The sequence below is a fragment of the Seriola aureovittata genome, chromosome 22 (assembly GCF_021018895.1).
Source record: "Seriola aureovittata isolate HTS-2021-v1 ecotype China chromosome 22, ASM2101889v1, whole genome shotgun sequence".
Taxonomy (NCBI): Eukaryota; Metazoa; Chordata; class Actinopteri; order Carangiformes; family Carangidae; genus Seriola; species Seriola aureovittata.
This window is the reverse complement of record NC_079385.1, coordinates 11,373,976-11,397,709: the sequence shown is the minus strand read 5'-3', so window position 1 is coordinate 11,397,709 and position 23,734 is coordinate 11,373,976. Positions and strand designations below refer to the sequence as shown.

Sequence of the window (23,734 nt, the reverse complement as noted above, 5' to 3'; positions counted from 1 at the left end):
CTCAGCCAAACTTGTCTTCTGAGATGGCGTTTTGTTTGCCAGGCACACTTATGAGAAGCTGCCAAAATTGAATATTTCACTTGTACATACATGAACACTACCAGGCAAAAGTGTTAGAGCATCGCCAATTTTTCCAGTTTTTATTGGAATTTAAGCAGTTCAAGTGCAATGAATAAATTTGGTAAATGGTAGTTTAGGTCATCAACAACAAAAAAATCATGTAAATTTCAAACAGGCCTTTTTCAGGGATGAAATAATTGGTTAATTTACATCTTTCCAGCAGAAACTGAAGTAAATGACAGTTAATGCAAATAATTTCTAATTATTGACTTTCCATAATTGATGACTTACAATCCCTCTGCCTGTACAAAGGCAGTGTTGGAACAAACTGTGTTACTTCTATCTCTGATGCATTGTTAGTACTTTACTTACTACTTATTGGGACTGTGCTGCACAAAGTATGTTGCTATCATAATGGGGAAAGTAACAAAGGACGGCAGACTGGTGGGTCAGGGTTCATCCTACAGCAAATAATGACCCCAAACATTAGAAGAAAACAACTAGACGGTGGTTTCACATGATTGAAGAGCAGCACAGTCTCCAGACTTAAACCCACTGGAGCTGGTTTGGGATGAACTGGACAGAAGGTGAAAGCAAACTAATCTACAAGTGCAACACATTTGTGGGAACTTCTGCTACAGTGTGGAGATAAACTTTCCAAACAATGTTTCATTTCCATCGTGGAGCGAACGTCATGAGTGTGTTCGGCTGCTGAATGAGTCAAAATCTTTGTCATTTAATTGCTCTATGCTTTGATATTCACTTCTGAATGGTAGCATATACTGGTACTGAGCACTTGCATATACATAGCTACTGTATACACATACATATGTCAGAATGTGGCCTTTTTATGTTCATGCTCCAGTGTGTATATATGTGTGTGCTTAGTATGTATGTGCGTGTGCATAAATATGCATGTACTTGTGTGATTGAGGTGTATATCTGTATGTATCTGTATGCATGACAGTATGCATGTATGTGTCAGTGCTTAGTACCAGTATATATGTATGTGCAAGTGAAGAATTCAATTTTGTCCTAGACAGTTTCTCATACGTGCAGGTTAATCCTCATCCTAAAAGCAATTTCTCTTGTAACATTAGAAGTGATGCTTATGAACAAGTATATCAACAATATTGTCTAAGTATGTAAGCAATATTGGGTTAGAATAGCAGTCTTATCTTTTCTCTTATGACACTTATAACACTGGGACCAATACTCAGCCATACAAGAGCAATGCTGTTTATTTATTTCCCTGTTTCTACATGGATCATCAACTGGTGAGGAGACTAGCTGATATCTTTTGCTTTGGAGCTTTAGCCACAGTCTTTTAAATGTCATGTATGTAATAATGAAGTTCATGACATCCCTTTACTTTACAAGGTTATTCTTTTAAAACAAGTGACTTAACTAACATTAGCTTAATGAGCTATAGCTACTACTGATAAAAATTTCTCAGCAACCAAGTAAAGAAGGTTTTTATTCAGCTGGCTTTTGTCTACTTCTGTCTGAAATCAAGGACCATACTGTTTTCTGAAGATACTGTGTTTCTTGTGTCACTGTTATTATTGTAAACTGTATCATCATCATCATGTGCGAGAACAGAAAACTTGAAAGGCAGCAACAGTAAGGGTGGCAGGGCTTAGCTAACGGTTAATTTGAAGGAATTTTACATCAAAATCTAAGATTTTAGTTTGAAAATTTTAGTTTGGGAATAGTAGGAGGCCCAACGACATTTTTCTTTTTGCCCCAGGGTCAGGTTAGTCTGGCCATGTGTCTAATCCTGTATATTTACAATCTGGGAAGTATGAAACGCAAACATAAATACACAGCATTCTGTATAGCAGTTTATTCATTTCTGTCATTTCTGTATGTTTTTAAATATATTTTATTTATATATTTTACATTATTCTTGAATGTTATTTCCATGTCTTTTATACGTATTGGCTATATGATAAACCCAGAGAGAAAAAAAGGTAAATTCTGAAAGCTAAAAAATACAGTAGGTGAATTTGCAAGTAAACAATACAAAATCATAACAACTTTTTTAATATATGATAATGTATCTTAATGCAGGTTAGTGATGTTGGCCAAGCACACTTCATCTGGCCAGCATGATGTTTACAGTGAAGCGTTGTATGCATGTAAACACACTTTGAGGGGTGTTTCAAGGAACAGCATTACACTGCAAACCCAATGTCCTCAACTAGCCCCGGGTTATGCCTTTCATGTATACTACTCTAGTGTAACTCCCATGTGTCATAATACATGAGAGTTACAAACTGGGACTATAGCTGCAACATGAATCATGAGCCAACAGACACACTTCTCTCTACATCTCCTTCAGTACCAAAATCATTACTTCGGATACATTTGTGACGTTGTGTCTTGGAGCCAGTGCTACAAGTTAAACTTGTCGAATAGCTGCTAAAGTCTCCATGAGAGCAAATATACGATTTAACTCGTCAAATGGCGCGAGACACCATGAACAGCTTTTATCCCTAATTACTTTCTGCCCATTCTTTGTCTGGGTAATTCTGTGTCTTGAAATATCCCTGAGCCGTGGCGTTTCTAAAATAGCTTTCAAAACCACTCGATGGCTGTTTCCATAATGGCTCCATCATCTCATTTGTATATGCACTTTTATTGAAAAGCACCACTGATGGCACAACAGACGACCAATCATTGGCAATGTGTCTAAGCTTCTAAGGAGAAAAACAAAAAACAAACAATAAAGATACAACCTGCAATCTTGGTAAACCTATTGTTATGTTCCAAAGCAACATGGATTTTTCTTTATAACCATAAATGTTATTTTTGCCAAAATTAAATGAAAAGTTCAGAAAATAATGTGCACGTTTTGCCATTTCTTTGCTAGTTAACTGCCTGCTGAACTGCCTGCTCTTTAACTATCTCCATGAGTGTAAATGTCAACAAGGCAAAAAGGGACAAGACAAACTGAAAACCAAATGAATCTCTGATGAATTGTTACATCCTTGGCAGCCACTAATTAGAGAGTCCAAAGAAACCAATCACACATTGTTGCATGCACACAGAGCTGCCTATTGAATGGCAGCATTAAAATCTAACCTCTCTAACACTCTGCATAATTTCAAACTTCAATCTACTTTAAAAAATAGTCCATAAACTGATGTGATATGTAGACATTATTTACAATTTTTTTTTTTTTTTTTTTTTCAGTAAGGCATGCCATTATTCAAGAGAGATTTTGCCAAGTTGTGATGTGAATTCCTCCGGTTACCTTTGCACTGCAGAGCAAACAACGAAGCAACATCCTTCACACTTGGAGGGAGGAATTCACTTTGTTATTATGTGCTCACAGAATAAACATGAGCCTCTTCCTCTGTGCTCAAATAAAAGGTCAGTAAGATTTGGAGCTCAGGAAATGATCAGAAATAAATTTTCAAAGCCGGTGCGCGTATGTCGCTCTGAAAAACCTGTATGAGAAATTCAAGTTAGGGAATGGGTAGTTAAGATTGTACTTCAACAGAGAGGTCGCAAACAGACAAGAGGACTGCTTTTGTGAACATTTGAGTGCAGATTCAAAGCAGAAAAACCGGGTGTGAAACTCATAGTTCCCAACATTGTGTATGGCACTGATGTAACACATGCACACACACATTTAAGAGTGAAATTTTTAGCCCCACTTTGGGCGGTTGTGTGCATGTCGCTATTGAGATTTTTTCCTTTTGCAACTGCAAATATTTTATACACATTTACAATTTGCAGAGTTATTCACGAGTTACTCAGGTTGGTAGACTTCGTCGGCATAAGCTGCATACATTAAAAAAAGTACATTCATGTAACTATTAATGTTTTGTCACACTAGCTTTGGTTCATATGAGACATCTTTAGGTCAATAAAATGTTAGTTAATCAGATGGAACAAATGAATACAGCCTGTTTTGGAAGTGTGTGTGTGTGTGTGTGTGTGTGTGTGTGTGTGTGTGTGTGTGTGTGTGTGTGTGTCTGCCTAATGAACACAGTGAAACATGTCAAACACTTGGCCAATATTGTAAGTGGCACCTCAGGTAATACACTGAAAACTAAAGTGCCGAGGCTTTGTTACAAAACAATATGGAAATGAATGAACAAAGACATAATGTGAACTGAGGGCAGGACCAACTTTCACTCAGTTAACTTTCAGCTGGCTGAATAATAGATGTTTTGCCACCACCCAGTGGTGAAACTGAGTACAGAGTCCTTGTTGGCAAATTTTTCAGGCTGGATTTTAACTGCAGGCTAAAAGGCCTCTGTCATTACTCATAGCTCCATTCACATTTTTGTTTTTGGAGAAAGAAAAACAAAGAGGATATTAATGGCTCTCACAAAATGAAAACCAAAAATGAGCCAAAAAATGTCAAATAGTTGATGATATAACTTTGTGCCCCAATTTTATCCATTTTCACCTCTATTTCTTTAATATAAAGTTTATTTGTTTTTTCATGGCTAAAAAATGGCCCAAAACAGGAAATATAGGGAAATTTCCTGTTCAAATCAAAGTAAAAGTTCAACCTCATGTCGGAAAAAAAAACTTTATATTATACTGACATCAGTCACCATGACTAGGGATCACCTGACTTGGTGCTAATAGTAAATTTATATGGCGCATAGAGTTCAGTAGCTACCTTGAGTTTTTTTTTTTTAACATTACACTTGTTGACGTCTGGTTTCGAAACACCAGAGTAAGGCAATCAGATATGGCTATGGTTATAGCACAGGTGTGGTGTCGCTGCTTGTGCATGCTCGTGCATGAATTATTTCTTTGTCTATGCATATGTTTACATGTGTCCAAACTTTGCATCCTGAAAATTCTCTCCAGTTCATGATTTACAACATAAAAATAAAGGTTATCCTCACTGTTCGCCTCATGCCTCCTCACTTGACAAGAATACGTCTGCTGGCTTGTAGTTTTTGAAGAGGAATCTTCACTCATCCATTAGAGTACAGTCAATGTTTGTTTGCAAATGGATATTGACATCAGTTTGAGCATCAGTCCTGCTAAGATGGTTGAGGAGGCAGTGCAAAAAAAGATGCAAAACAGACCAAACTTGTCTTTCATGATACTCCACTGATCCTACATGTGATGATTTTTCCCCTACATCCTCCACAGTTGGGATGTTCCTGGAGCTGGGTTTGTTTCAGTGCATTACTCAGGAGCATTTTAACAGTGTGTGGGCCTTCCAAGTTATAGAAAACAGTCCTATAACATCAGGCTGCCCTACTGCCCAAATAACGTTTCCTGGGTCAAACGTAGATGCCCTCGGGGTTGAGGCTGGAGGAAATGGTGGTCTGAAGAGCGCGGAGGTCGCTGGGTAAGAGACGTGAGGAGCCACGTCTTGTCAGAGAACCAGACTCCACTTCTGAAACGAGAAGGTTTAAAAATAAAACACAAAACTAATTTGCCGGCTATGGACGCCATTCATCCAAAGAATCACATATGTTATTCTTGTGATTTAATATTCTGCTACTGATCTACAACTCGCTATTACTTTACAGATGTGTTGAAGAAGTTGCCATGTGCGCTTTTCAGTGCAAACATATCACTATGAAACTATGAAAACTATGAAAGTTTACCACATGACAAAAAAACATTCTGGGGGATTTTTCCTTTTGAGAACGAAAATAGGGGATTTTCTTTTTGACTTGCTGTGAAACTCTTACAGCATTTCATGGCTGTTGGTGATTTGGTCCATGTAATAGGGTTACAGACTTAAGCTGTTATGGCACAACAGTCTTGCCTCACCAGCCGTTAGGTCTACAGTCTAACGTGTGAGTCTCAGGATGACCACAAGGTGGCACTGCGTCCATTGTTTTTACGCATGTAAGAACATTAATATGTAAAGTACCTCAGTTAGAATGAGGCTGGCTATGATTGAACTTGTTCACAAGGTGATGGTAATGTGGCAAGTCATGAAGTCTGGTGTGTAGATGGATTTATATACATGTGTGTGTGTGTGTGTGTGTGTGTGTACGTGCCATTGTTGTTCTCTGTAGGTTGAGCAGGCAGCACAGTGACCTTGGTACCAGTCTGCTGAATGAACTGCTGCAGGTTGACCTGTCGTAGCTCTTTTGTCAGCTGCTCCAGCTCCTGCTCCTTTTCCTGTGCCGGAAAAAAAAAAAAAATCACCATGACAACCAAATGAGGTCTACACCTGTACCCTGACATAAATCAAATAACACACTCAACCACCTTTCAAATCCACACATCAGTATTAAATTTAGATTTACTTTGACTGGTAGTTTTCTTACAGATGCTGGTGCTAAACCCTCCATTTGCATCTTCTTCTACATTCACCCAACTTTAACTGAGGTGGATTTAATTTGTGAAAAATCAATAAGGGATCAAACTCTGCTGAGGATCTATCCAGAAGTCATAACCCAGTTGAGACAGCTAAAGAGAAGACTTAGCTCCCAGATGGTTACGCAACTGCAGCCAAGGGATTGTGTACTTATTCAGGCCCCTCTCTAATCAGGCGAAGAATGCTGTAATACCCTCCCTCCCTTTCCCTTCTCATTACCTCACGCTTCCCACACCCTACTGGACCTCGCCTGTACACAGAGCTCCTCGAATCATACTAGGATGCATGTATCCACTGCGCATCCCTGCAAGCCAGAGATTAAACTTTGCTTCACTGCCCACAACTTAATGAGCTTAGATTTTTCTATGGTTCCACCTGGTTGCCGGGGACTGAATTTTGATGCACACATACACACACACACTGCAATGACAAACTTATTTAACTTTTTAATTAGCAGTTAAAAAAAGGAAAAAATCTAACATTTTCAGCATCCTCCAAATGTATGCACCCCCATTTTGAGCAATCCGCCAAAGGTGTGTCAAATTCCTGACAATCCTGAGGTCAAAACAAAATAAAAATACTAAACAGTAAAATCCGAGCTGACCTGTAATCTCTTCCCTGATTGGCCAAGTGAGCGTTCCAACGCCCTGCAGCTGCTCTCCAGCCGCGCTGTTTGTTGGCTCTGCATTTCCAGCTCTGCCCTCACTTTCTCCAGCTGGGCCTGCACCTGAAATCCAGAGAGTGGAAGAAATGAAGAGTGAAAGCCAGCGCTCATGAAAACATGTAGGAGGGCTCTTTTATGCTTCAATGTGTTTTGAAGTTCAGGATTTGAGTGAGAAATAACGCAGTGTTGTGAGTGGTATTCATCTTCATGAAAAGAGAAAACTTTGGAGCTATATACACCGGGGAAATCTCCTATTATGTCCTTATTAAAGAAGATGAATTGCTCCCAGCCAAATCCTTCATTCATAATCAAATGAATGGATTTCATTTCACCACCACATGAACCTATAATGGGGTCAAGAGATCTCTAAAGGCGACACAGTTAAAAAGATTGTGCCAAGTCTGTCCACATGTCGCCGTGAGTTTTAGAAAACCGAGCTGTCCAGAAACCAAAGATTCTACCTCCTCCTCATTGATCTTCTGGTTGAGCTCGGCCTCCTGCTGCAGTCGCTCCTGCTCCAGACCCGTCTCCATGCTCTGCACAACATGACATGAAGAATAAATGCTGTGGCAAAACTGGTATGAAAATGATCTTCACAGAAAACTAACAAGTGGAATCGGGCAGCGTCTCTTTGAATGCCGAGCTCACCTGTATGCGTGCTAAGTACTCTGAAAGCTTGGCCTCGCAGTCGCGCACACGGGCCTGCAGTTCGACGAGCTGCTGCCGGAGTTGCCGCTCGCTCTCCTGCTCGATCTGCAGCTCGTTGTGCCAGAATTCCTCCTCCTCCATCTCAGCATCGTTCCTCCTCACCTGCTGCTCTAAAAGCAGCAGCTCCTCCTCCAGATTTTCTCTCTGGTGGCAGAAAAAAAAAAGAATTAAAAATGTTTGATTTAGGATCTAAAACCTAATATATTTGAAGACATGAGGGTTTTAAAATCTATTTTTCTAGTAACAGCACTGGCAGCTGTGGGTTTTTCTCACTTCATTGGCTTCGCCGGCGGCCTCCTCCCATTCTCCCAGCTCAGCCTCACAGCCCAGCAGACGGCTCTCCAGGGCCTGGAGTTTGTCTCTCTGCAGCTGCACCAGGCGGCTCAGCTCTCTGGCTGGACTCCCAGGTACAGATGCTACTCCACCACCTCCAACTCTGCTCAGGTTCAGGCTCACACTGTGCTGCTGCGGCTGTTTGGCTGAATGGATGGATGAATGGATGGATGGATGGATGGATGGATGGATGGATGGATGGATGGGAGATAAAAGGTTGTTGACAAGTAGAAAAAAAGAGGTACAAAGGGAAGGAAATAAACTGTAAGTGACAACAGTAAGCGTGAAAACTGGGCAAAAAAATAAACACACCAACTAAACACTCTACCTTCAGCATCTCTGCTTTTTCCAAATATGTCCCGCAGACCCTTGGCCCCCCCAGTGAAGGTCAGAGACTTCCGTTTGGGTTCCCTTCGTTTGAGCGAGCGGTCTGTCCCTGACGGGCGGAGCTTGGCCAGAGGTGGCAGGCTCTGGCGGTAGAGGCCACGCTCTGGGACGCGAGCCTGCCCGTCAGAGGTGGGCCGCTCGCTAACGGACGGGCCGGTTCGTTGGAGGATGAGCTGCACGTCGCTGGCATACTGACCCCACTTGTTGAGGGAGACCACTGGGTTTTCATTTGGAGCCAAGTGACGTTCTGTCTCCCGCCATTTCTCGATCAAAGTATATCTTCCGGTGCGACCTGGGGCACAATAAAAGAAAATTGCTTAATATAAAATATTACCAAGATAAACAAAAAGAGGATGAGAGACGTCAGGTATTCAGGCGTTTTAATGCTGTTCCCTTACAGCTAAAGCACATGATATTCTCCAGATCTATCTCGTGTACAGACACTTTCCTGTTCACTGTCAACTGGCTTGCCAACTCATTTTCCAGTCTGTTTATAAGTGCACTTTAGAGGACGCTAACCCCTGTTCTGTCTTTTGATCTTGCACCATCACTGTTCGAGTTCTCAAGAAGGCTGTTGAGACTGTTGGTCCTAGTATTTTATTTATTGGAGGTTACCTTTTTTCCACTGGAAAGGTTTATTCCTCTTCACGACACACAATACTGACACAGGATTTAAAAACGTATCTTCAAACCACAGTTTTTAACAGCAAGTGGTCTACTTTAAATTAATGACTTTTATAAAAATTAGAGATCCACTGATCCGATACGCCAATATTAATTTTATGAAGTGGATTGGGTGACAGCAGTAACGTGACCGATCCACATGAAATACAGCTTCAAAGTCATAAAATGAAGTGTCTCTGCTATCAGTTACATCCATTCAATTGTGGAGGGAGTTAAGTGTCACAGCAATCCCTTATTACACATAAAGAAAATTATTCCAGCAAGTCTGATGCAGTGAGGTAAACAGATGTTAAATTTAAGAGCCACAGCACTAGTATTGATCAGTACTCAATATTAGCATATCCTGAGTTAAGGTATTGGAATCAATATCAGAAAAGACAAAGATGGATTAGATAAAAATATCTAATTTCCAACGTTTCTGCAGCATTAAAACTGAACTCATCCAGGAGACATTTGAGTTTAAAATTTTACTTTTATAAGGAAATGCTTATCGGGGATGATGCCTTTGACTAACTCAGCTCATACATGTCCAATAAAACTGTCTCTGTCGTAGTTGGTGACGCCCTATGACCTGTGGTGTTCCCCAAGGATCTATCCTCGGCCCCTTGCTTGCAAACACAACATTCACTTTCATTATTATGCAGACAACACCAGATTTATGGCTGTTAAAACATCATTTATTGACTTGGTAACCTTTAAATGTCAAGCATGTAGCCCAAAAAACTAATTTGACAAATAAGGGACAAGGTTCTTCTGTCATATTTTGTCACAATGGGTAAGCAATTCAAAAAAAAGTAGTAGCACAAGAAGTTCAATGTTGTGTTGCAATGAAGAGAAATGAAACACACAAAACTCAATTCAATGAATTCTTTTACAACTCTCCCACGCTCGTCCACCAATGGCAGATTCAAAGAACTTTCTCAATGTGTTTTAGTGAAAGAACTTTATAGTGGGAAAATTCAACTCAAACAGTGACTGTGCTGGGAAAAGGATCAATGGTTCACGGCTTTGTATGTGTGTGTGTGTGTGTGTGTGTGTGTGTGTGTGTGTGTGTGTGTGTGTGTGTGTGTGTGTCTGTGTAGTCTTGTCTGCACACATGTAGATAAGAGCAAAACACTGCCCATTGCACCCTCACCCTCGTTTTGCACAGTAAGGGTCCTTGTAAAAGAGGCACATTCATCACTACAGCCATTCACATCAAAGTGCCCCAGCCTGGACAAAAGGCACAGGGAACACAAAGGACAGTGAATGCCATAACTCCCGCTACACTGTCACTGTGAGAGACGCACATGTTTCAGCTCGACGAAAAATCCATCAGTGGGGTTAGTGATAAATCTGCCCGTATTTAAAAACAGTTCACGTCAAATTCTAATGGTCTTGGATACACAAAACATTATGTACAACACAAGCCATGCGATGACGAACAGAGGTGTGTCACCTTATTTCTCTGCAAATGAACAGAACATGTCAATAAATCAAACTCTGCAGCTATGACTCATCTCATTTTGTGCAGCGCAGTTATGGTGAATATCTTTGTGCCCTCAAGTCGCTTTTCATTTTCATGCAATTTATCATCTCCAGTATGTCTGACAACCTGACTGACCATTTACATGACATGAAGTTTTTCAGCATGAAAGCCAGAGGGAGGGGATTTTCATCTCACTGTGTTAAATCTACTCTTCTGTTGTGACAGTCTTTGTCTTGTTATTGGTTTACCTTTTGGATTCTCCAAGACTTTTGTATGTATTTATATTCGGCTGTGAATTCTCCATCAAGCAGCCAATAATACTTCACATCTACAATTAACATACCTCTGATATCAGCTCTTTTTCAAGCATCTGCCACCTGTGAACAGGAGAGATAAACATACTGTTTCTCATACTGTAGGAAGTAGTTTGAGCTTACCAATGGCTTGTGCCAAAGCAATGACCACTTCCTGGCATGTGGTGAACTCCGTGACCCCGCACACGATGCGCTGCACTCCGTCCACCCACACTTTCAGCTCCATGGCCTTCATCCAGAGGCCCTCATTCCTCCACACCACAAAGGGGTGCTAATAATGATTTATTGTCCATCCTAAAAAGGGGCGAAAAAAACACACTGCTCAATGCTTGTCAAACAAAAACCTGCAGTAATCAATATTTTTATACTAAGAATGGATCAAATAACTAAGTGTAAGCATTTTAGCGTCTTGCGGCTCATTGTTTTGGTTGTATGTCCTGCAACTGTACGGACTCGGTTCATTCTCACTGCTCTCAACTGTTTTCGAGCTGGTGGAGACAAAACCGGAGCTAAATTGATAGTGAATATTGAAATTAATCCAGATTCAATAACTATTTTTTGTTGTTAGGTTTTAATTACAGTTTGCTTAGAAACACTAATTTGACAACAGTTTTGTAAAACAACAACACAATGTGGTCATTTTGTCAAAGTACACTTTACATTTCCTCAGCCTCCTCTTTCAATTTATTTTTCTTAATTTCCCAGAATTACCTGAGAGCTACAGAAGCTACAAGAATTAGCTTAAATTTGATTTAAATATCAACCAAACACACCGTATGGTTGTGCTGAGTGACACCAGCTTCCTGTAAACCAACAACTCACATCAACTTACAACACTTGTTTTTTTGAGAGGCAGTTTCCTGTAGTGATGCTGATTGATTGCTGCAACAACCCACTTGTGGTGCAGCAACTGTGACCATCTAACAGGCCTCATTCCATATATTTTTCATTTGCTGGTGTCGGTGCAGGAACACTTACAGCAGTTGCATGCGCGCTGAACGAGAGCCGTTCCAAACTGCTGACACAAGCACCTCAGCAGCGAGGCAGTCATTACGAGCCTGGCAAGGCCACGACAGCGGGCCAGAGCAACAGAGCAGTGAAGGAGCAGATGCCTAAAGCTCAGACTTTTGCAACTCTACTGGGCAGCAGCCCTCCTTTTTTCCTGACTGGCCCATCAGCTCTGCTCTGATCCTTGTCTTTCATACCGCTTGAGGCTTCCCTTAACAATTTACGCGCCTTCCATCTTAATCACAGCTGGAATGGGACTCCCATCTCTCCTGCAATTTACCTACCGGTCCCCCTCTATGCCTTTTCCTCCCGAGACTGCATCACATTGCACACTCCCCTGTACTGGAGGCATCTGGTAAGGACAAGGACTGCATTTGGTCGGGAGCAGGAGAATTTGTAAATACAGACAGATACTGCAGGATGCATCCGACACCTGTTACAGCCCACTACATGAGACTGTTACAATGAATACAGAGGGGGGACAGAAGAGGGACGAACACATTAAACAAGGTGAATGAAACGAAGAGCGGGAGGTTAGGATGGTCTGAGGAGAGAGTGGAAACACTTTGCGGATGAATGCGAGAAAACACAATCCACAACTTTGGCAACAACAGTAAAAATATATACCCACAAACAGAACATGCACCGCCCAAGATACAGCGTAAAAGTCTTAGCACTACTTCTAATCTAAATGAACTGTTTGCTAAGTAAAACTTGGCTTAAGGAGTTTCTTTGTTAACAAAAGCTTCGTGTTATGGTTTCATAACACGCAGCATCCTAACAGATGATGTGATGACGCCTGACATTTTCACAGCTGTGGTCGACATGTTGCAAAACAATGTTTATTCAGTGAGGAACGATATCCAGATCACGCTGAGGTTTTATCGAGGAGGAAGAGCCAGTTGACACGAGCTTGTAAACCTGATCATACCCTCCCTGTCTCTCTCACACATTTTCGTACACACACACACACACAGACACATTTGCTGCACATCTATGTGAGAAGTCGTACTGAAGTCATTCGCTCCTCTGCGATTCAATTATCATAATCCTATCATCAAAACAGAATTCATTTTCACTTCATTCAAGTCCAAATAAATATTGCTGAAGAGAGATTCTAACACGCACATGTTTAGGCGTTAAGTTTGGGCTTTAACCTTTTAGAGACTCTTTATAAAAATGGTCAAAATGGCAAATGTTTATAAAAGATGTGAGTCTGGTAGAGCAGGGTGTCACATAAAGCAGCTTTGACTGTTTTCTCCAGACTACAAGTCATCTTTTCCACTAAGGTAATACTTTAATATTTAATTAAAAAGATGATTCAAGCTCTTGGAGACGATGTGGAAAGAACACGTATAGAAAGAGAAGACATTGGCCGCACTAACGACTCTTCTGCAGTTACTTTCTTTCCTTGACTCACTTGCTCCCATTGGCCCCTTGACACAAATATCACAACATATGCTAGGAGGCTTTTATCAGAGTCAGTGCGGTGCCATAGGAGCAGGCAGCTGTGCAGGAGCAGTTGTTCAGAGCAAATCTATAGGTACAGAAGCTTTGATCCTTTGCATATCTACAGAGATGCTCTCCATGGGTGAGTCCAATGGGAATCAAAATCTTGCGCCTATAAGCTGAAGAGAACAGGATATAGAAGCTGTGACTTGGGAATAAAACACCACGCCGGCTTCAGACTTATTGATGTCAAACTAATCGAATCTCTCGCTCAGCAGCTCAAACAACAAATCGCCTTTGAAGTCTTGTTTCTTTGTGGAGACGATCCTCGATTTTCTTTACCCTGCTATAAAACTTTCAACACTTCAATCACTAGGATACCTGCCATGTCCCAGCCACCTCTTCCCCCCACCAACCCCCTTATTGCTGTTACTGTTCTACATTTTCATCATACTATTTCCACATGCACTCTGGTCTTTGATCTAAATCACAGTTACTTTGAAGCCCCCAATGCCACAGCGTGAATAAATAAATCATACAGGCTTACATGGCGAGTACACACAAATTAGTAGGCTGCGACATGTCTGTTTCTATTTTGGATTTCGGCTTCACTTTAAAATGTATACTTCCGTATTAAGTATCAGGCCTCGCTCACTGAGCTATACATTTCCGAGGTGAGTAACATCAGACCCTGTGGGAAAGGTGCTGGATCTGTTGGAATTTCCTCTTCCATTAGTCACCGTTTAATAAACAGACAGACTCAATGCTTCACATTCCTGCTTCACGTAGTAAGCTATTCATGGCGAATCCAGGACAGTAGAGTTTGTCTTTATGTTGAAGGATGAGTGCGTATCCTGCAATAAGAGGCTGACTGAGTCACTACAGGTGGATTTAGCCTTAAAGTCTAGCCCAGAAAACATCTGGAGCTTATGGGAAATGGTGTTCATTAAAAGCCACTTCAAGATCATTTTTCAATAAACTACCAATCCTTATCTAGACACAGGAAGTGAGTCACATGACAAAACAGCTTGTTTTTGACTCCTTATACTTGCTAAACATCAGCAAGTTAGCATATTGTGAGCATGTTAGCTTGCTGATGTTAGCATTTAGCTCAAAGCACTTCTATGTATTTACTGTATTTATTTACTTTGTTATGTGACAAAACTGTAGCTCCAGTTCCAGTCCAATGTGAAATGACACTACGCTAAATATGGCTTCTACATTATGTAACATTTTCCAATGTTTTAGACCCCGACGCCCGGATCGTCAAAATGAAATTGCTGTCACATTTACAGTGGAAAGTTGGCATGTAACAAAAGAAAGAGCTACAGACACAGAGATATATTCATGTTCATTTTGGTTGTGGTGATATGAGAAAATGTTTCTCAGCAGTGTGGAGAAAAGGTTGCTGCTATCAGTATAAGTCGACTGCTTTTGCCGCAGCCATTTAGATTTCAGACATGAAGAATACTGACGTGTGGGCTGTGAACTGTCAGGCTAAACTTAGTTGTGACTTCAGTCTGCTTCCCCTGAAGTTTCATTCTCAGGATGCCACAGAAAGGCGTTAGAGTTAGGGAGGGGACACAGTATGGCAAGTCCATGTTTCTTATTAGTCTTTCCTCAAACATGGATAGTAGTTAATGAGACGGATCAGCATGAAAATGCCACTGAAAGCCCCTTTAATATCCCTGAGATCAGCATTAAAAAGATATAAAGATTGAAAAATGTAGAGAAAAGCCTCTAATGCCACACCAGATACATGTCTGGGTTTGAATACAAAATAACCACCAAGGGAGTTCATTTCCTGTCTTGTTCAGTTCAATGCTCTCAGCGCATCGCTAAATTAAACTTTAACAGACTCATTGATTAGGTTTGAACCCCTGACCCTTGCTCATTTCCCCAGCTGCCTGCCAACAAACACTATATTGTTGCCATAATAAAAAATAAAAAAATCAAATTAAACTTGTTCCTAAATGTCAGATACAAGTATTTGATTGCGTATTATGAAAAATACACTAATGTCAATCTAATGAATAAATATAACGACCTGTGAAAACTTGTCATTGAGCAGATGCGATGACTTTGAAGCAGCGGCAGCAGCGAGCAGTTCAACAACAGACGATGATGCAATCACAGGCCAATTTTTAAAGTAACAAGGAGCCAGTGGCAGCGTGAGGGGGGTCCAGTGAAACAAGCGCTGCACAGACAAAAGAGCATGCAGTGGTGTGTGTGTGTGTGTGTGTGTGTGTGTGTGTGTGTGTGAGCCCACATGGCTAGCGGCATGACTGGATGCAAACAATCCCTCACCATGGCGACACAGCTCTGGCTTTGTCCGAGCCTTACACAGATGACTGGATTGATTGGAGGGCACGGTCTGGGAAAGTAAACCAAACAATCACTGACAATTAAGAAGCAACCCGTGCTTTCCTGTCACTTCCTCTTTGTCTCCTCTGAATGTGGGGTGCACTGCACCGGGGTTTCCCAAACTCAGGATTAAGTAGGGTGTCGCTGAAGCGTCTCAGAGCTGATCTGCTGGTGGAGATTAACACCAGTTTCAACTGGAGCTGTCATACGGTTTTAGTTGACCCCCTAAAAGGGGAGACTAATCTCTCACTCCAGCTACCTAAATTCATTTCACAGCGACTACACAACTCCGTACAGCCTGAAGTCAACTGCATACAGTGTAGTTACTGAATCAGTAGGATTCATCCACTGGGGAACAAATATAACGGCACTAAATTTCATGGTGATCTGACATTGCCACTCCTACAGCCATGCTGCTAGTGAGGCTAAAAATACCCACAGGAAATGCTAATGTCAGCAGGTATTTCTAATATAAAAAGCCAATTATATTAGGATATGACCCTTGTCCTCAGTCATGATGCCACTTCTCTTGATGGAGTATCCTGGACACTCAGGGGTCCTCGCAGTTCCACTGACACACTCATGACTGCTTTTGAGCTGGCACACAGCCCTCTCCTCTTTCCTGTTCCTCCTCACTACGATATAAATACTACTATATTACACGAGGAAATGCAGCTCCTCCAACTTTTGTTGTTGCTTGCTGCAATCAAAATGAAACCTTAACATTTCAGCCTCACGTGTTCCTTGCCGCTTTCTGGTCAGCTGTTTGCTACTGAACACATACGCCTGTTAAGAGATTACTTCCACATCAACTTTGTCAGCTGAGGAAAATGAGACGGGTTGCAGGTGTGACAATCACTGGAATCACAAAGCTTTTCCATTAAGGTGCTGTCAATCATCTGTTCTGCAAGAAACAATGTAAGACTTTCCCTCCGAACAAACAAGCAGCAGGGTGTTTTGGGTGGATGCAACATATGGCATCAGTTGAGCATTTTAAATCCAAATGACTGGAAACGCCTCAAATGGCAGCCAGTCTCCCATATGTGGAAACAGGTTGTGTTAAAGTGCCGCAGACACTTTGGAAAACAGTGTAAAACCCATCTCAGCATTATGTTTATTACGTTTCCACCGGTGCTGGGAATGATCACCATATATCGAAGCTGGGTGACACCTTGCAGTCTCAAAAGTTAAAACTAATAGGCGGAGACAATAAGCCTTTAACCCTGTAAGACTCGGAGCTTAGCTTGACCAAGAGGAGGTGGGAGGGGTGGGGGGGTGGGGGTATGCTGACAGATAAAGGATTCAATTTACTCTATGAAAATCTGCAAAATAAGAAATTTCCTCTTAAAACAGATCTTGATACAAATATTGAACAGGTTGAATCAATGCATTGTGAGGTCAATAAATTAGATCGTAAGAATGAAAAGGAGGGAAATGGACAGGGAGTTCAGAGAAGTGAGTGTTGGGCTGATTCAAGATTAAAATGTTTTATCTAGGGTCGTAGTGATGATTCAAATTAATCGAATGACAGTATTTCGATTAAATAGTTCGAGCTGTTCAAATGTTAGAATTAGCTTTTTCCCCCCTTGTTTTAACATTAATGTAAGTGGAATATTTTGGACTGTTGGTCAGACAAAACAAGACGACGTGTTGAAGCTCGATAATGGCTGATTAGTCAATCATGAAAGTATTTATTAGGACACAGAACAACATGTCAAAATTATAAAAGAAAACATTCAAGAATAATTCTTTAAACATCTTAAAGTATTGGACAGAGTCAGTTTTTTTTTTTTAAATGATTCTTCATGTGTAAGATAAGATGCTACATTAACAAGTGACAAAAGAAAGAGAGAATCACTGTGGGTCAGATCAAAAGAAAAATCTAGTCCAGGTTTTATTCCTACTACAAACACATAGTGGCCTGTGAATGAGAGTTGTCCTTGCTTCCATCACACGTGTGCTTCAAGGACTTTTTACTCTCTGCTGTAGCTGTCTGACTCAGTTGAAGGAACTCAGATTAAAACCACTGCTGAGTGAGCGCTTATAGCCCAACTCTATTAAGAGATTCATCACTGCAGGGCAGAACCTCTCTCTCTCTCACACACACACACACACACACACACACACACACACACACACACACACACACACACACACACACACACTTCCTGCTGGCTCATGGATCAGGTATGTCACCATGTGGAAATCCACCCAGTATCACACCATTTGAGGATGTATTCTAGAGTGAAATATGAACTAAAAGATTATAAAATTTACTGGAAGATTTTTATTTATTTTTAAAAAAGGAGGATGAGGAGGGTTAAAAAATGAATAAATGTGACCCCAAAATAAAGTTATGCAACTGCAGCTGATCACTCCGTATCAGTCCGTTTTCCTGTCTTCCACATGTAACAGGAAATTCACTATGAATTGATGTGATCGGGCTCATTTTAACAGCCTTCAACCTTATTTTAATGGCAGTAGCTATTTAAATGTTGGCTTGACTGACGCATTCAAGCCCAAGCAGATAGACTGGCCGCATTCCGCCCTGTGTAAAAAAGCCCAACAACATACCTCTTTTCAACCGCAGATCACAGTGTGTCAGACCATGTCCAACTCCCCTGCTGTGCTGTAGCCTCTGTATTTCTCCCTGGAATAAAATCCGGTACTTTCCGCTGCATGTTATGCGGGCCACTTACGGGAGATCCTGTTTATTCCCAGCCGCCGATCCGTGCCTGCATCAGAGTGAACGGTGTGCTCTCATCGCTCCCCCTCCCCGCCTCTGTAATAACCCGTGTGGATGTAAACATGCGTCCGGGCCAAGTCATCGGACATCCGACATGGGGCTTTTTCAACATCTACCGCTCCGCCTGTTGACCTGCCGCTCTGCCCATCAGTGAGGGAGGGAGATCACGGAGCTTGTTGTAAATTACATCGGAACAGAACTGGGACACCGCAAGGCATGATGGACCGGTTAAAGCTGCAATGCACTGGCGACGCAAATGGACCCAGAGATCCTCTCATCTGTTATGCAGTCACGCTGAGGCTGGATGGTTCTGATGTGTCAGCGGGCTACATGTGAGGACATGTAGGTTCAGGTGTAAAGAAAAACATGCAAATCGTTCATATTCCTACATGTGTGAGTCAATGAGCTCTATACATCTGTGGTGTGTTTGTAGAGGTGTCAGTGTTGTTTTCATGTGGTACACTGTATATGTGGGTTTTGATTTAATCTCCTATGGTTTAGTTTGTGCAGTTCTAATTGTTGAGAATATAACTGTCAGGGTTTTATTTATTAGAGTTTATAAATGATTTTCCCCCTGTGTGTGCCACACATTTAGAAAATAACATAAGATCAATATCCTAGCAAGGAAAAAGCAACAGGCATTGTAGTTTTAAGTCTTGGCTGTGACTTAAAAAAGTTCCCAAAATATAACAACGATAAACCACATCTGCTCTGAATTATTCCACAAAAAGCCAGTAAACTAGTTAAAAACTCTTAATACATCTACTTTTCCCTCATTGGGATATCCAGAATCTATGAATATGCAAATATGTCATTGTAAGTCACATATGCTAAATCCATTTTTGAGTGGAGGGGGACTTTATAGTGTCACACATTTAATGTGTTAAATTAAATCCATCCCCTCAGTAAAGGTTATTTTTACAGTGTTTTAGTGACCAGTCAGAAGTAACATCGTTCCCATCTCTAAGTCGAACAACATATGCACACGTATTGTAGAGTGTTGTATTCTGCAAATACTGGAAAAAAATTTTTTTGTTTTTAAATCTACAAAAATTAATTCTCACATATTCATAACTGCATCCTTTCAATTCTTTATGGCAAAGCTTTCAACCCAAGTCCATGGTTTTTTTTTTCTTCATGGCTACACCATGCCATGAAGTGGAAATATTCTGGATGTCTCGTACATTATTTCACACACTTCTCCCCAAAAATACAGTCAGACATAATTGGTATCTTTGGAAACTCCAAATTTAATTCTCCACTAGAATTAAATGCACTTCTGTGGGTTTGAGAAACGTTTTGCTGCACAACACGAGTTAGAAGGACACAGCGAAGGTTTCTGGATAGAGATTAAGAAGTCATGAAACAAATGTGTAATTCAAGTACAATGTTTATATTCCCATTCATGAGATTTATCCAGTGGCCATGCTTTTTAGTGCAGCAGTCAACAAGCTCCACTTGTCATTGGATAGTAGTGCAGCCTAGATACAGCAACGTGTTTCATATAACAGCGCTGTTTTACTTGAGCAAAACAGGTGTGCGTGTGTGTTTGTCCTTATTTAAATTCCGGTCAACACTCATGTCGTCATGTTTCCCAGCATTAATCATGACAGCTGCCTGTTGTGCTGATCTTGCAGAAACCACGATGACCTTCAGCTTTTCAGTAAACTGTCATTTCAGTGACTGTCAGCTGCTACGATACAGACTCGCTCAAACTGACAAAAGTAGCATTTTTTTTGTCCTCAACTTTTGACAATTTAACAAAATTAGAGTTACTGATTCTAATTCTTGATCTGTTCTTTGTTGATCAATTAAGCACAAACCTCACAAACCCATTTTGTTAGCAACTCTCTCTCTCTCATAAATTTAACAAAACCTATGATAAGGTTCTTTTTCTGGCCGGCTTTAACTCATTTGTTCCAGTGTTGAAGGTACAGGCCTATATATCAGTTTAGAACTTACCTCAGCAATTAATCCTCAACATATGGTTAGGCTGCTGTGACGATCGAGCCATGAGTGATTGATGTTTTTTCTTTGCTGGCAGTGGTGACAAGCTTTGACAGATGCTTTGAGGATTTAAAGCCTTAGGTTGGTTATTCATCAAAGTTAAAACATAGGGCAGCCCCGTCACTGACACAGATTTGTGCTTTCGTTATGTAGATAGAGCCTTCTAGTTAGAAATAGGTAAACTCCCTCTTTCTATCTGGAGCCAATTGTTCAAGGTCCCTGCACAGGTGTTTTCCCTATGCCTTATTAGACCTCATCTCAGGACTGTCAGGATGCTGGACATCTTTCTTATTTTCCTGTCAGGTTTCTTGCACCTGTTTGGACGAGACAACATTTACCTTTATCATTCCATTCATTTCTGAAATTTGGAGCGATTCCTTGCACAGTTCCACCAAGCATCAACAAGGGCAGAGGTCTAATCAGCCAGAGCAAGTGAAAACACCTGTGTAGGTGAGCAGGAGCCAGGTGCACCAGCTCTTAATTAGTTCAAACTAAGCTTTGAAATGTTGAAAAAGTGGAAATCTAAACACTATTAAATTAAAACAGAGAAAGGAGAAATTAGTTTTTATGTAGAGATTAGCTGCATTCACGCCTAGTAATTGCCAAATGTTGCGTAGCTAGCTAAATAGCCAAAGCTAACATTATCCTGCTAATACCTGTTCCATTTAGAGAGAAGTAAAAGACATGTAGTCCTAATACAGAATATCGTCAACACATCGAACCGGACACTTGACACAAAATGCTACTTAATAATGATAAACTGTTAATGTTAAACATTATACCAATACCGTTATTGCTAAATGTCCTAATAACATTAGCTGGGTTAGCATAAGATATTTTCCACTCATGCTAAACATTAGCTAGGTTAGCATAATCAGACATTTTCCACTCATGCAAACTTGAGAACTACAAACTAAGCACACATTTCTCCATTTATGCCTGAAATAAATAAATAAATGAATAATAAAACAAAGACATACCTACCTTCTGCTTCTTTTTTTTTTTGCCCATGTGTCCGTGTGCTGTTTGCCATCAAGTCTAGAAGCCAACTCTTGACCCCATCTGTTGGCGGGACCTACAGACTTGAACCAGTCTTTTAATCCTTTTCTCAAACTCTCCAGCATGTTCTCTCTGACCAGCTTTCTCTGTACCAGTCACAACACAACCTCCTTGACCCCAATCAGTCACGAGTCAGGCCTGCACACTCAGACACTGAACCACTCTGAATTTCAAAAGCACTCCACACTGCCCATTCACGGTCCTCATCCCTCTTGACCTGTCTGCTGCGTTTGGCAAAGGCAGCCACTAGTTACTCCCTGGCACCACTGCAGACCATGAGATTTGAGAATATAACTGTATATGCTCTCTTTCTACCTGGCTGACTGCATCTATAAAAAGGTTTCATTGCTGGAATCACTCAAGTGCTCAGTCCTTGGGAGCTCTCTCCTCTCCCGTGCTTTCCAAGTAGTGATTTGATCTTCCCTGCTAAGGTCAAATTTCAGATTTCACTCCCAATTTTCTGTGTTTGACTGAAAATATTCAGGCTGACGGATTGTTTATGAATTAACTGTATAAAATCATGCGGTATTTCACTGGGGGGAAAAAAACAACTGCAGGAAAACATTTGATCCTCGTTGATAGTGCCTGGAGAGAAATGTGATAGACTCGTTCAAATTCCTTGATAGATTTGGCAGTGTGCCAAGGATGAGTATACTGTTGAAAGGTCCACTTTTGGTTCAACTTCAGCTTTCAGGCAGTTGGCCTCATGTTATCTTCAAACACTCTTTGATATCATGTAGAATTCATAGTTGAATCAATGACTACAAGCTTCCCAGTCCCTGAGGCAGCAAAGAAACCTCAAACCATAACATTTCCACAACCACGCGTCCCGGTTGGTTTAAGGTTCTTCTTCTGAAAACCTGTCTTTGGTCTACGCCAAACATTTCTACTTACTCTTATCTTTGGGCACGCCTCCCACACACATGCTCTTTGACACTAACAGGTGCGAGGGTTACCTGCAGAGCCTGTGAGGACATTTTGGGGCTCTTGGAGACGTCTTTTAGCATCAAACTGAATTTCCTGGGGCGGCCAGTCCTGGACAAATTGGCAGTTGTTTGAGATCTATGCCACTTGTAGATGATTTTCCTTACAGGGGATTTATTTCATTTGAATTTTTTCTAAATCCCTTTCCATGTGAGGACAACACACCCTCGATAGGTTCCACCTGTCATTCCCTAAGGAGGTTCTAATCATTGGCCTCTAATCTGGAACACCTGATTCTAATTTTATGGATGTGAAGGTGTGATTGATGTGGGGGTGTGTTTACTTTTCCCCTGTGACTGATCTGGATTTTGCTTATTTAACAATTTTCATGGGGTGTATTAAATTTTTCGCATGGCTGCTTAACTTCAGGGAGCATAAATGTGTTTTCTGCTTTCGTCTCGTTTGTCTCACAGCCCGTCAGATTTATCTTGCAACCCCATGAGAAGTTCCTGACCAAGATTGGAAACCATTGTTCTCCACTGATGAAATGTGTTATGTCCACTATAAAACCATGATCAAATAAATACATATACCACATATTCTGACTAGTTTATGGACTAATTCCCTCTTTCAGAGTTAAACACACCCGATTTGTTCCAGTCCCCCCTCTTTCATTTAGATTGCTTGATGTTTTTTTGTTTTCTGTTCCCACAGTGCGTGTTTTCATTTCTAGCTTCAGTTCAGGTGGTTATATCTGCAAGCTTGAGCCTTGAGAAATTCTGCTTTGTCTCAGGAAAGTCTCTCCAACTGGTTAAACCTTTGTCCCACTTTAGTAAGCTCTCCCTGGTCTGCCTCTACTCTCTCAAGAACAAATATTTGCTTCCCTGAACTCCATAATGATTGCTTTGTTACTGCCAGCTGATGGCTGCATATCAGACTGCCTATTATCTGGCAAACTTAGGTGTTTTTAATTAGCTGTGCTTTGACCAAGAAAGGGATTAACTCGAACACATACAAAACAAAGGCAGGAGAATAACTGGGCTCAAGGGGAACATGGGTTCTTTGAAACAAAGACCACGGTGTGTTGCCAAGAAGGAAAGAAGCACTTGCTTTGAAACGACTCCAAAATGCCATAAATGTATGCTAAATAAAATTTAAAAGCCAAGAAATGGAAAAAGAGATGGACACACAACACACCCTCTCAGCCACAGAACAAGTGTGCTTGTGTGGACAGAGGCTT

At 41.0% G+C, this 23,734-nt stretch overlaps 1 protein-coding gene across 2 annotated transcripts; it reads right to left on the bottom strand.

Moving 5' to 3' along the window:
* Positions 1-1,882: 1,882 nt before the first annotated feature.
* rassf8b (Ras association domain family member 8b) lies at positions 1,883-19,230 on the bottom strand. 2 transcript variants are annotated; one of them, XM_056368061.1, is made up of 9 exons: positions 18,333-19,230; positions 11,061-11,231; positions 8,413-8,763; positions 8,025-8,230; positions 7,692-7,895; positions 7,505-7,579; positions 6,984-7,106; positions 6,057-6,180; positions 1,883-5,440 (listed from the first exon to the last, which is right to left on the bottom strand). In XM_056368061.1, exons 2-9 carry the CDS (start codon positions 11,170-11,172, stop codon positions 5,325-5,327), a joined length of 1,311 nt encoding a protein of 436 aa, XP_056224036.1. In that variant the 5' UTR covers positions 11,173-11,231; positions 18,333-19,230; the 3' UTR covers positions 1,883-5,324. The 2 variants fall into 2 exon arrangements, with proteins under 2 accessions (XP_056224036.1, XP_056224037.1); XM_056368062.1 differs by having other exon boundaries at positions 18,458-19,230.
* Positions 19,231-23,734: the final 4,504 nt, after the last annotated feature.

What these genes read in the sequence shown, in the direction of transcription:
- rassf8b (XM_056368061.1), bottom strand. Translation starts at nt 11,172, where the DNA reads ATGAAGGCCATGGAGCTGAAAGTGTGGGTGGACGGAGTGCAGCGCATC. An exon ending in TGCTTTGGCACAAGCCATTG is followed by an intron (nt 8,764 to 11,060) that starts GTAAGCTCAAAC and finishes ATTGTGCCCCAG; the next exon opens with GTCGCACCGGAAGATATACT. An exon ending in AGAAGATCAATGAGGAGGAG is followed by an intron (nt 7,107 to 7,504) that starts GTAGAATCTTTG and finishes TCTGGATTTCAG; the next exon opens with GTGCAGGCCCAGCTGGAGAA.